This window comes from Notothenia rossii, assembly GCF_949606895.1.
Source record: "Notothenia rossii genome assembly, chromosome: 2".
In the NCBI taxonomy this organism is placed as follows: Eukaryota; Metazoa; Chordata; class Actinopteri; order Perciformes; family Nototheniidae; genus Notothenia; species Notothenia rossii.
The window spans coordinates 74764958-74778183 of NC_136904.1; the positions used below are offsets into that span (position 1 = coordinate 74764958).

Below are 13226 nucleotides of genomic sequence, written 5' to 3' on the forward strand. Positions count from 1 at the left end.
ACATTTCAAAAAAACTACAGTGCCTAGCTGTGTAAGGAATTTGCTCAGCTTTTTAATTAAAAAACAATTTATATTTATGACCCGAATTTAAAGATTGATGTCTTCAGTCTGAATGAATGGGCTTGTGGTTGAAAGCTATAGATTGAGTTGGGAAGAATAGAGATTTTTGGTTTTGGTCTTAATTGTTGACAATAAGTAAAATACAGAATTTCTCTGGACATATCCTTGAACAAAAAAAAAAGATTTCCATAAAAGTGGACACTTTTCCCAGCGTACCCAACCTGTCGTTTTTCTCGGTTAACTTTTGAATTAAGGCGAGTCCATAGATTCCAAAAGACACCAACAGACAACAATTCTGAGAAGAGATATGCAGAGAGAAGTCATCGAGACATAAGTAACACATAACAATGACAAAAATCACTGTATGAAGTGACAACAACAGAGTGTGCCTTGTAGTTTAAAACAGACAGACCAAGGAAAACGTGAGGACTGACGTAGGAGAATTTATACGTGGAGTTGCTCAATCAGTTAAAATGCTTCAACCATTTCCACTGTGTCAGACACACTGTCAAACAAACCAATAAAACCCGCAGTTTTTAACCACTTTGCAGAATTAATCAAATGTCCTGAAGGCTTATCGACTTAGGAAGGGATCAATAATGACCGTTGCTACTGACACCATCCCGGGAGGAACAAACATTTCCTGTCTCCACTAACCTGCTGTGGCCGGACGGTCAATACAGGTTTGAGATGAGCAAACCATCCTAGGCACACATACAAACACATACAATGTCAAACTAGAATTTGTAATAATTTTTAAGGACGATATAAGACCTTTAAAACTCTATGAACGAAGCATACTGCTTATTGGTGCCAATCATTTTCATTATTATACTTTCCAGCCATCTGTTGGGTATATATATATAAATGAAAATGAACACAGTGTGTGCTTTTTTTTGTCAATGTTTTTGTTTGTTCAAGAATTCAGGTTTATATTGGATATGAAAGAAATCTGCCGATTTAGCCAATAGCGATCTTTCGTTTGGTGGGTCCAGGGTTCGGTGATATTGGTGGTTCTTAATCTGACATTTAATGTTTGGAATTATCGAGTTACAGGAGGAGTAAGATCTAGGTGAACATAAAACATGAATAAGAAATATATTTTGGGCTTCAAGTAAACAAAATAACAGTAACTTGCAAATTCAGTGCAATGTTTCTATCAATACGACATGGACCCTACACATATTATTGCTCTATTAAAAAATGTACTCTACGCAAACTTAAAACTCAAAGTCTGTAAAGTTTCTGTTGTTGCACACACACACACACAAACACACACACACACACACACACACACACACACACACACACACACACACACACACACACACACACACACACACACACACACACACACACACACACACACACACACACACACACACACACACACACACACACACACACACACACACACACACACACACACACACACACACACACACACACACACACACACACACACACACACACACACACACACACACACACACAAACACACACACACGCACATACACTGCTTTGTAGACACAATTCCTCGGTTAGCTATATTGCACTATTCTCGTTGCCCACAGCTAGTTCTTGTAGACGTCCACTGCGGTCACTCTTTGTTTCCCCCTAGTTACTCAGATCGCTGTCTTAGCGCTTAAATTAAAAAGGTTTTCATGATTGTAAATTCACAGAGTTATGAGTTAAAAAAAGAACAAGTAAGGTATGCTTGACACGGCTGATTGACAGTCAACTTTCTGGGTCTAGGCAAGGTATCTTAAAAAAGAAGGAGGCACCGTTTAATCAGCATAAAACAAACTTTTGGAGTCACTCGGAAGCCACAGCAGATTTCTGTTGATTCGGCTTCCAGTGCGGCAGTAGTTTCCTGAAGAATGTTGATGCGTCGTACATTATTCCCTCTTCTTAAAATTCCTTGGTTTTAGTTTCCTTTGTGCCTTTGTTGCCTAGTCGTTTTTTATGACCAATTCCTCTGGACTGGATGCCCCATCATCGCTGAGGATCTCAGAGTTGATGAATGTCCCAGCCAGTGACGCACCCAGGGACTGCCTGACGGGCGTTATCTCTGAGAGAATTATGTTATCATGGTTGCTCACCAGCGTGTCTTTGTCCATGATCTCGTCGCTATGCTTGGACACAACGGCATCCAGGAAGTCATACTTATGTGACCACATACCACTTTCGAATAGGTACTTCGTCATGTAAGAAAAGGCAACATTTGCCAGGAAGGAGGCCAGCATGGACATTGTCTTGAAGGGAAACCTCTGCTGGACGAAGTACTCTACGTCCCCAGTGACGTGGTGGATCTTCTCCTGGGTCACCCAACCGGGGTAGTAGATGAACGGAGGCAGTTTGAGGTAGGGCTCCCCTCCACCAATACGCAGCAGAAGACCAAAGACATAGCCAGCCACAGAGCCATAGGTATTGGTGCCTTTGACAAATAACACACTGAGAAGTTGGGGAAAGATGATGATGTAGACCAAGTCGGAGCTCAGGTACCACAGGCCGTACACTGATCCTGTTAGCAAGGCCATAGCAGTGGCAAGAGCACCGAATACAAAGATGGTGCAGCGCATCACCCAAACAATCTCATTATCTGAGGCCTGGAGCAGAGCAGATAGAGAGAAGAAAGGAAAACATAGAATAAAGACAAGAAAAGAAAAATGTCAGATTATAACAAGACTGCAGATAGGATAGCAGGTGTAATGACGGCCGTCTTAGCATAGGGTGTTAGCTCAGACTGAAAGGAATTCTTTTTTGGAAGCATTTTGTAACAATTTGAACTGATGATGGTCCTAGAAAAAAGGTCAGAGCATCACCAGGTTTGTAAACAATTATCCAGACGAAGACAATAATGTTTGTATCCAGTGAAGCAATCTGTGCAGTAGTTAACCGGACATTTCCACCTGCTGTTGGGTTAATAGAAGTCAGGGGATCCGTCATCAGGACTTTTGGTTCTCCTGGGACTGTCAGTGTTTGGTCAAAGGTATATATTTCATGTCATCAGTGGTTTATAGAATATAATTACCACTGTCATTTTAAAATAATATAACTTCCCACTCCTTTTGTGTCTCTGTTTTGCATGTTCATCAGTAACAATCATCTCACACATTTGCAAATCACTGGGATGAGATTGGAATTGATTTGTCAATGATTTGACTGATTTTTGCAACAACTAATTTAAACTGTGCAGATATTTGTTTGTGTTATTGTTGGCAGTCTTACCGATTGCCGAAAAGCGAGCTGATAGATGTTCCTGGCGAACATGGAGCTGGCGGAGAGAATGGAAGAGTCTGCTGACGACATGACCGCAGCCGACACTGCTCCCAGACCAAAGAAGGAAATGTAGGACGGGCAGAGATGCTGAAGCACTATGGGAAGGATCATGTCCGATTGATCCATATCCTTCGGAGGGAGGGCTCCATAAGAAGTCTGATTCCAGTCTGGGGTAAAAAATGGGATACAAATGTAAATAATTCAGTAATATTCAAAGCAGATCAAGATTATCTTTGTGCCAAATGGGAAAAAAATGCCAGAATTAAGTAAACAAACAAACAAAAAACACTAAGCGGCATCTAGTGTGAGGCAAGGTCCCAACATAACGTTGAGGAGGCTGCACTAGGAGTGCGCTCCTGTGATGAGATTTCAAACATCATGGTTTTAGCCAGTTTAGCCAGAAATTTAAAGTGGACAGATTATAAAACTACATTATCATTTTTGTACTGATCCTGTGTTTTTTCAGACAAAAGGTTCAACTTTGAGGCCATATTAAAATACTCCCTGTCGATACACTTGTTTGAGCAGCTCAGAAACAAAGAGTCTGAATAAAAGCAAGGATTATTAATTTAATGCAGGGGTACAGTCAAAAATAAAGCGAAAAAGCCCAAGTTAAAGAGAAATGCCAAAAATAATGGATACCCAGTATGAAACCCAAGCAATATTAACCATGGTTAATACACAGGTTTATCCCTATTGGATCCTGTGTCATAACATGAAATATGAGCCCGTATTTTAGAATACATAATGAAGCTGAAGTGCATTATAAATGTAAATGTTATTGATTATCATAGAATGAACAATGATTAATGTGAGCTATAATCCATTGATTCCAATGAGACACTTACTGACCAACTACAGAAAGATTGTATGCTGTATATAGACATTATTTTCTAGGAAGGAAACCCTGAATACGGGACTTTTTAGGGGAATTTAAAAAGTAATATTTAACAGGAGTCTACAGCCATGCCAGCGGCACAGTGCTGCTATGACATACATGCTAACATCAGCATGCTAACATGCTCACAGTGTCTTTGCTAACATCCTGTGTTCAGCAGATACATAACAGTGTTTACTATGTTCACCATCTTAGTTTAGCTTAGCAAGCTAACATTTGCTGAAAAACAGTGAGCCCAAATTACTCCTGAGGCTGATGGAAGTGTTATTAGTTTTGCAGGTATTTAGACATTAACAAAAGCAATAGGCAAACTAGAATATCGACATGTTGAGAACATGAATGTTTGCAGCAAACGTAGGGCTTTTAATCTAATAGTTAGTGAGATAGTATGTCAGTCAAAACAACAACTAATGTGCTCCTCATGGTGGCGCTTGAGGAAACTATGAATCTAGCAGGTCGGTCATTCCTGCCCTTCATATACAGTATATCCTCCTATCAGCCGGGCATATGTTATTTAAGTATGAAGTACAAGTCTTTTCATAAAACCCTTAAACCCTCTGAAAACCTTCTATCTTTCTGTCTCGTTTTTATCTTTCTCTTTGTCCTCCAGAGGTATACAATCTGTGTCTTCCTCCCTCTCCCCTGGATATTCACTAGCAGCGGTTGATTAGTGTCTGTTATACATGAAACAACTTTAGACGGACCAGATTAATTAGCTTCCCTTCAGATGTAATATTCACTAAATCGGCACGGTCTGATGACTCTCTCCTCAGCTGTTGTGACAGGATCCATCTGATGTTGTTTGCTCTCCAGATACATGATTATGCTGGTGTGCAAACAACCCAGGAAACCGAAGCAGGGTTTTCTTTGATCAAAAATTCCTGTTTGAATAAAGGATCAGATTCCTAGATGTTTCAAAAGTGTTGTGATCTTTATCTAACTGTTCAACCAATATCCTCATGTGTTTGTGTGTGTATGCACATCATTTAAAGGTAGGTAAGAATGGAGAAACCAGCTCGAGTGCGCTAGGATTTAAAAAAAATCTGCCCCTTCCTTCAGACTTCCTTATCTCTTCCTCCAACACACACGAACACGCACATGACCAACGAGGGCACGAGATAAGTTTGTGCACAGATGGAAGGCTGACAGGCAGGTAAGCCATCAAGTTATTTTAGCCATGGCTTCCACAGATGAAATGTTTTAATGTATTTATTGTCAAAGCATTTCATGTATTCATTGCTATCGGGATGTTAAGAGCATTCCATGGAAAATAACAAAAAGTGTTTCTGAAGTGAATTACCTATTCCACCTTTAAGCCCCTGTCACACTGTCCCGAAATTGATACCCGATGGACACACGATTAAGGAAATGTTCAAATTCGGCTCTGATCGTAACAACATCGGGCCATTCGTGAGGGCATCTTAAGCCATCGTATGACCGCCGGTGGAGTTTCTCAGGCTCCGGCAGCAACTTCGGGAGCGGTGGCAACATCTTTGGCATCACAAAGCATTGCCGAAGGACCTTGTGAAGGTTCATTTTCGTGTTGACTTCGTGTGTCCATTTTGCCCTTCGTAAGGCATTCGCGAGGGCATCTTAAGCCATCGTATGACCGCCGGTGGAATTTATCAGGCTCCGGCAGCAACTTCGGGAGCAGTGGCACAATCTTTGGCATGCCAAAGATGGCTTAAAGAGCATCTTGCAGGTTGTTATTTTTTGTTATTTTTTCTACATTTATGCTTAAACTTGCTTGAAAATTACAATTAAAAGTGAATGCAGGATTTGATATGTTTTACGAGACATAAGGGCAGGAATTCAGAGGGAAAGGAGCAATTTTGAGCTCTGCTCTTAAAAACGGCTTTTTTTTAAGTTCATACGTCAAACGCGTCATATTACATCACACAGGGGACACATCTCCGCTCTCTGACCGCGGGTATAGTAGAGTTGCGTTGAGTAGAGCGGTTGTGTTTTAAGGAGCTGGTATTTTTCGGTAGTTTTACATTGTATTTCACAATTTGTAATCATGGTGCAGTATTGTGTTTGTGCAGGTTGCACAAATATCAGCCTGTCAGGACATCGAGTCCACAGTAAAAAGGACCGGAGCTAGCGTTCGTTCCTGGGTGCGTTGTGCATCCACCTCCCTGCAGCACATACTCTCCACAGCTTTATCAGGAAACCGTATTACTTCTCTCTCCCCCCCCCCCCCCCCCCTTCGCTGCTCTCTGTCTCTCTCCCCTCCGGTACACGGCACCGTAAGACGTAGTGTGGAGTTGCATTAGGTAACGCTGTGGTGGCTGTACTGCTCCAGCCGTCTCCTTTGTGTTTGTTTGTTTCCCCCTGTCTGTGTTATTTGTGTGTGCGTGGTGGCTGTCACTCCTGGCTCCCGGCTCAACCTCCACTCACCTGCTGCAATCAGCTGTGCACCCTCCCCGACTACACACCTGCTTTCCATCAAGCCATTTACAACGACATATCAACGGAGGCTCCACAACCTTTCTCCGCCAGATCGTCAAGTATCAGCCGTATCTCGCGTCTCTCCTCCGGTACACAGCACCGTAGTGTGGAGTTGCATTAGGTAACGCGAGATACGGCTGATACTTGCGCATTAGTTTCTGTTATGGATCAGTATCAACAGTCCTGCCAGTAACGTTACTATATTATCAATGCTACTTTAGTTATAGCCTGATATATGATAGCTAACTTTATAATGTTGTGATGTGACGTTAGCTAACATTCTGTAGCTAACGCCGGTCACTCACCAAGATAGCTGCCCAGTTCTCCACTGGTTCTCCTCACACCACAGCTCAATTTCTCTCCGATGGCCGTTATTTCTTCTAATCCTTGGCTGCTCCTGGTCTCTTGTTATAAGGTTGTGGTCCGTCATATGCATTCGAATATTCATGTTCAACTTCTTCTGTGTCTTCAGTGTCGAAACTAGCATTGGGATCCATGTTTATTAATACGTTACACCGGCCGCTCTCCCCCTTGTGTCCCCCGTGTTACGTCACACGCGGGAGGTCACGTGCCGAGGCTTTTTTATGCGGAAGTGAACATTTCTTACAAAAACGACGCCAGATGTCACTGTAGTGTATATTTCTGTATATTTTTTTGAAAATCTAGTGTATTCATCATTTTCCTACACATTTATTCACAGGTGTCTTTAACCTGGAAGTTGCTCTTTAAGATGCCCTCACGAATGGCCCAATGTTGCTACGATCAGAGCCGAATTTGAACATTTCCTTTATCGTGTGTCCATCTGGTTGTTTTATTGCACAACAAAATCATGTAAACATATTATGTAAATAACCCAATTTGTGTTCTGTGAAACTAAAAAGGATATAATATATTATTTTGAAGGCGAGGAAGTTGTTGTTGCTATGGAAACAACATGATGGAGAAAACTTAATATCTTCTACATATAAAGAAGGAGAAAGTAAAGAACAAAGTCGGAAAATATCAGTACAGTATCATAATACTCTAACATAATTGTTTGTGTTACTTTCGTTGCAGTTGTATATCTTAAATGTAATGTAAATGTTGCCTTCGTGTGTGGTTCGGGGCCATCTTCGTGCGAAATTCACAATTCCATATTCGTGTGTCCATCGGTTGTCAATTTCGGGACAGTGTGACAGGGGCTTTAAGGGTGTGAGTATGATTTCAAGTGACATTGCATTTAGCTAGTTTTCTTGTCATTCGTAGGCATTGGGAAGTAAATAACATGCATTTGTAGCTATTTGATCAATAATGAATCAATACTTATCAACAATTTTCAATTCTACTTAATCTTTATTTCTTTGTCTTGTAGTATTTTAGCCAATAAGTTAGTATTCAAATATATATATATAAAGATAATTTCAAAAAGGTGGCGTAATTTAAATCATTTCCATACAAAGAAACACAGCTATTATTGATTACTGTTTTGGGTGCATGATATCAAATATGTGTGTGTTTGTGTGTGTGTATTTACCAGTGGAGGCCCCTATAGCTCCTATGAGGACAGAGGGGACGGCCATGACCAAGCAGCCGAAGGCGGCGATGAAGGAAAGGACCTGAGCGTAGGTAGCTGAAGAGGCAGAAAGAACCCGTTGAAAATAGACCTGCCAGGGAATCCCCCCCAACATCTAGAAACAGAAACACCATAATAAATACAAACACCAAAGCATCACAGTCACAAAGACCACCATAAGCACAGCTCTAACACACACATTTCTCAAGTCTGAAACTGTGCTACCAGTTATTCTAAAATATAATTTTATGTCTGCAATTATGTGAATGTCCTGTGACATACCTGCAACAATTAAACCCCCTACCTGCAACACTGATTATAACCGTGTATGCAATTTACTTTACAGTACTCTTTCTGTTGATGAATCTTCTAATGAAAAAATGGCTTACCAGCAAACAGAAGTTGTCCGCCCAGAGCCATTTGTCTTTAGGGTCAATGTTCCCCAGCCAGGGTGATTGGTAGATTACTTCCTTGGCTGTGACAGTGATGTCGGACACGGCAGGATGGGACAGGGCAAAAGGCACGCTGATCCACTAAAGGAGAAAAGGTCACAATGCAGATAAAATCATTGTTTTATATATATTTTATATCACATCTGAACCACAGTCTGTTTGCTCTCCTCCCATCAGGGAGACTGTACAGGTCCTTCAGATCCCACACCAGTAGGCTCAGAAACAGCTTTTTCCACAACACCATAACCCTCCTGAACTCTCACAGTCAGAACCAGCCCACCAACACACCCCTTTGAATGTCATGTGGCTCCAACCCACAGCACATCACACTCAGGGACATTGCACTCATTTACAATATCTTTATTTACTATTTATAACTGCTGTATCTTCCATTAATTACATCTGTATTTATCTATATATGTCTAAACCCTGCCCTTATATTTGTTCTGTGAATTAATTGAAAAAGAATGCGCTTCATTACTATTTGCACTTTCTGGTTGGATTCAAACTGGGTTTTGTTGTACTCTGTGCAATGACAATAGAGTTGAATCTAAAATAATCTAATATAATTGTGTGATATAAAACCTTTCAACATCAAAGTTGTACACTCTGAGATTGGATCCAAGTTTTGATCATTGTTCCAGAAATATCAATTTATACAAAGCAAACTGTAGAATAGTTTCTAGATGTGACACATGTCTGATATGAAGATTATGATCGCAATCGATGATTGCAATGCAACATTTGTTATCAGATTACACAGGTAGATATGGATGCTTGATATCTTTAAGATGTTTTTGGAGAGAAAATGGTCAACAACAACAATGATTTGTATGAAATATTGGTTAATGAAAACGTACATGTTTTGGGTGAAAAGATACAGGACGGGTAATGGTATTGGACCTCAGTCTATATAAATGATAAATCCTATTAGGGTCTATCCAAAGTTGGAGGTGGCAGATTCCTTGTCCCCTCTAGAGTCACTGGCTACGGAGATGTTGACAGTGAAACTCACCAAGCCTATGAAGATACAGAAGAGCTGGACCACATCTGTGTATGCAACAGAGTAGAGTCCTCCAACAAGCGTGTAGAAGATAGCAATGAGGGCTGAGATCACCACCGCCATGTTGATGTCTATGTCCACGATCACGCTCAGAGTAGCACCTGCAGGACAGCACATTAATTAGTTAACATTTATATTTTTAACACAGAGGTTTTTTAAATTACATATACGTTTTAGTATCCAGAATTCACCCACCCAAGGCAGATAAAATGGCCGCAGACCAGAAGATTTCCCCCATGAGTGCCGGGATGAAGAGCAAGCCGCCCATCCTTTTCCCATATATCTGCTGGAAGGGATCCAGCATGGTGACGTAACCACGGGAACGCATGGGCTTGGCAAAGAAAAGGCCACCTGAATGATGTCAGACAGAAGAACTCTGTATAAGTGTATGTTTTTATAAACAAGATACTGTATTTCTTACCAGTGTTGTATTGCTTTACAACATCATACTATTGTTTACTACTGTTACTGCTAAAGCGCAATTCTGTAGTATTTAAAAACAGCAGAGACCTGAAAGCTGTTTCAATAGATTAATCTAACACATTAAGTATACACTTATTTACAAATGAATGTTATCAACCTGTGCTATTACAGTTTTAGGTCTTCAATGTATTCCCATACAACGATGGTGGGAAGTGACAAAAACAAAAGCAGACATTATGTAACTGTTATAGATCACCCATCTACCGACATGCCACAATACTGTGGAGTTAATGGACAAAATCAATGGTTACCTTGAAAGCAGAAAAGTTAATTATATATATATATATATATATATATATTTTTTTTTTTTAAAGAAAGGTCTTAAAAGTAGACATTGTTTCTTACCTACTACGAGGCTGAGAGCGTAACCAAAGGGTGCCTGTGCCCATGCCAGTCCGAAGCCTGGCAGGTAGACATACTCTGCTGTCCCATTGATGTAGCCCCCACCCACCCAAGTGGCTGAAACCAAGAGAGAGAGAAAAACATTTGAGTACTTTATTGTATTTTCCATAAAATGATTCTAACAAAAAAAAATCATTCATGATGCGGTTGTCTAGTATGGAAGGATTAAAAAGGAAACGTAGATTGCAGTTGAAATTATAATTTGGCATACATCAGACTGACTGAATCCATTTGTTTTTTGGAAAACAGGTTTATTTGGATGTCAATCTAAAGGACCCGAGACCTCCCTAGGTGACATTTGGACTTACAAAACAAAACTAAAATGTTTCAGTCGTTAGTTGCGTCATCTGTAAGTGCTTAGCAATCTAATAAATGTAATGCTGAAAGTAGTGGCAATAAATCACATGTGTGGCTGCAGTGCTGTCCGTGCGTAAAATACGAAGTTGGTGAAATTCATCGTCTTTCTCTGACTTCATGTAACTTCTAGTGTAACAGCCTGAGCCAAATGTTCATGTTGAACACTTAACAGTACATTCATATAAAAATGCTTCCTGTAGTTATTAACCAACTCACCAGTCATTGTGAATCCACCTACGAACAATCCGATGTCCCTTCCCCCGACCATGATCCTCTCGCTGCGGTCTCCACCCTCGGCTCCACCGGAGCTCTTGTTCTTCCAGGCGGCCCAGATCCCCACCAACAGAATCATTAGATAGAAGATCACGATGGCCACGAGACCCTCGGCGTGGAAGGCCATCTTTCTTTTGTACACTTACTCCCGCCGAGATCAGGTGCTTCTGCGCGCGGAGGACTGGAATCTCATGGAGATAACTTTGAAATGAAAATAAGAAATAAACACATGTTAAATCACACTAATAGATCAGGCAGTCTGCAGTGATTCCGTGCGCAGGTGGAGATGACTATTCCATTTGAAAAAGGAACTCTTACATTTATGTTTAACTTCTAAACACTACCATCCAAACACTGCATTTGAGGAAACATGATTTAATTGTACTAATTTGAAGGTGGTTCACTACTTCATGTTAAACTCAGTTTCATGTTTTTTGCGCACCGATCAACTTCACCCTCACTGCAGATGTGCACCAAAGTAACATAGACGTTCATAAATGTAACTTATTGTGGAGGTTTTCCCCTCAGTTAAATCAGGTGAAAACGAGAGAAAATTCTAATTTCAATTGACATAGGCTACTATATTTCTAAGGTCGAAAACGCATACATTTTTCAGGTTAAGTTTTTGTTAACACATAATGTTATCAAATTAGGCTCTTCGAGTCCCTGTATGCAATAGGTCTAACCAAAAATAAGCACAGCTGCCAATTACGTTATTAAAAAACATTTGTTACTATGTTCTAGGTTAAATACTGTGATCATAAAATATAATGTCTGAAATTATAATGACCTTACCTTGTTCAACTGACGCACAAAGCAGATTAAGAAGAACAACCGGCACTCCATCATGTATCAAATCAAGATATGAATCAGAAAAATACAAAACTACAAAATATTTGTATTATAATCGACATCAGACAGTTGAAGACGTTTTACGCACGCCTTGCTCCTTCTTTAATTACAGACATGGCGTACTCCAATTACTGTGCCAGGTTACCAACACCATGTCGTGCATTTCAATAAATTCTTAAAAATATTTTTAGGCTATTCTGTATTACGACGATTGAAAAACTGGACAGATATGGTTTTGTTTCGTGCGTAAAAGTTCAATAATGCTTCCCAAACGTTACACACAGAAACAAAACTGCCCAGCCTTAACGATAGGATACGTGAAACAAACGCATGAGGGTTTTGTGTCTGATGTGCTGCATCACTAGAATCAAACCTGCGGGTTCAGCTCCCCGTTGCGCTGACACCAGGGTTCCAGGGGGCCAGTATTGCATTATTGATCTCTCTTTAAATCAACGTGTGTCACTATTGTCAAATGCAGTACGAATCAGCCAACATACACAAGACATAGAACAAAATATAGGAAACAGAAATTATCTTACCTTAACTTTAGGAGAAACCAATTACAGGGGCAGGGCCTCAAAAATAAGATTTAAAAAAGTGTTACAGACGATTTCGTTGGAAAACTGTTACCACAAAGTAATCCAGTCGGACGACCAAACCCAATTCTCCTATGTTGTTTTTTAAGTCACCAATGCTTGTCGGAGTGGGAGAGAGAGGGAGAGAGAAATAGCGAGGGAGAGGGTGGAGGTGGGTGGAGATGAATGTGAGTGGTGGGTTTATTGGGTGCTGTCAGGTTGAGTAGATGGAGGATGAATGTCTTCCAGGGCAGGACGAAAATAGCACCTAATAGAGAGTGGCATGACGCACAGCCCGTTCGGAAAAGCTTTCCAATATAATAATATCACATTGCCAATAAATGAAACCTTTACTCTGCCCAGCCCTGATTGATGATCTTGCTCCACCATTACAGCATCGAGGTTTTTATGCAGACGCTGGCTGTATGTGGTATATGTTGAGGGTGTAATCCCTGTGTAGGATGACTTTTTTATTTTATCACCCACTTTACGCATGCAGCTCTGACGCTTTTTTATCCAAAGAACA

At 40.6% G+C, this 13226-nt stretch overlaps 1 protein-coding gene across 1 annotated transcript in view; it reads right to left on the reverse strand.

Annotated features, from left to right (window-relative positions):
* Positions 1 to 12776, reverse strand: part of LOC307029096 (high-affinity choline transporter 1-like) — a 15838-nt gene extending 3062 nt beyond the window's left edge. The window contains exons 1-9 of the mRNA XM_079664705.1: positions 12665 to 12776; positions 11217 to 11474; positions 10587 to 10700; positions 9954 to 10109; positions 9711 to 9859; positions 8633 to 8776; positions 8205 to 8358; positions 3292 to 3509; positions 1 to 2669 (exon numbers count right to left, since the gene is read on the reverse strand). The exon at positions 1 to 2669 is cut by the window's left edge and continues 3062 nt beyond it. Of these exons, the coding sequence (XP_079520831.1) occupies positions 2013 to 2669; positions 3292 to 3509; positions 8205 to 8358; positions 8633 to 8776; positions 9711 to 9859; positions 9954 to 10109; positions 10587 to 10700; positions 11217 to 11400 (1776 nt within the window). The 5' untranslated portion in view covers positions 11401 to 11474; positions 12665 to 12776 and the 3' untranslated portion in view covers positions 1 to 2012. The remainder of the gene's footprint in view (positions 2670 to 3291; positions 3510 to 8204; positions 8359 to 8632; positions 8777 to 9710; positions 9860 to 9953; positions 10110 to 10586; positions 10701 to 11216; positions 11475 to 12664) is intronic.
* Positions 12777 to 13226: the final 450 nt, after the last annotated feature.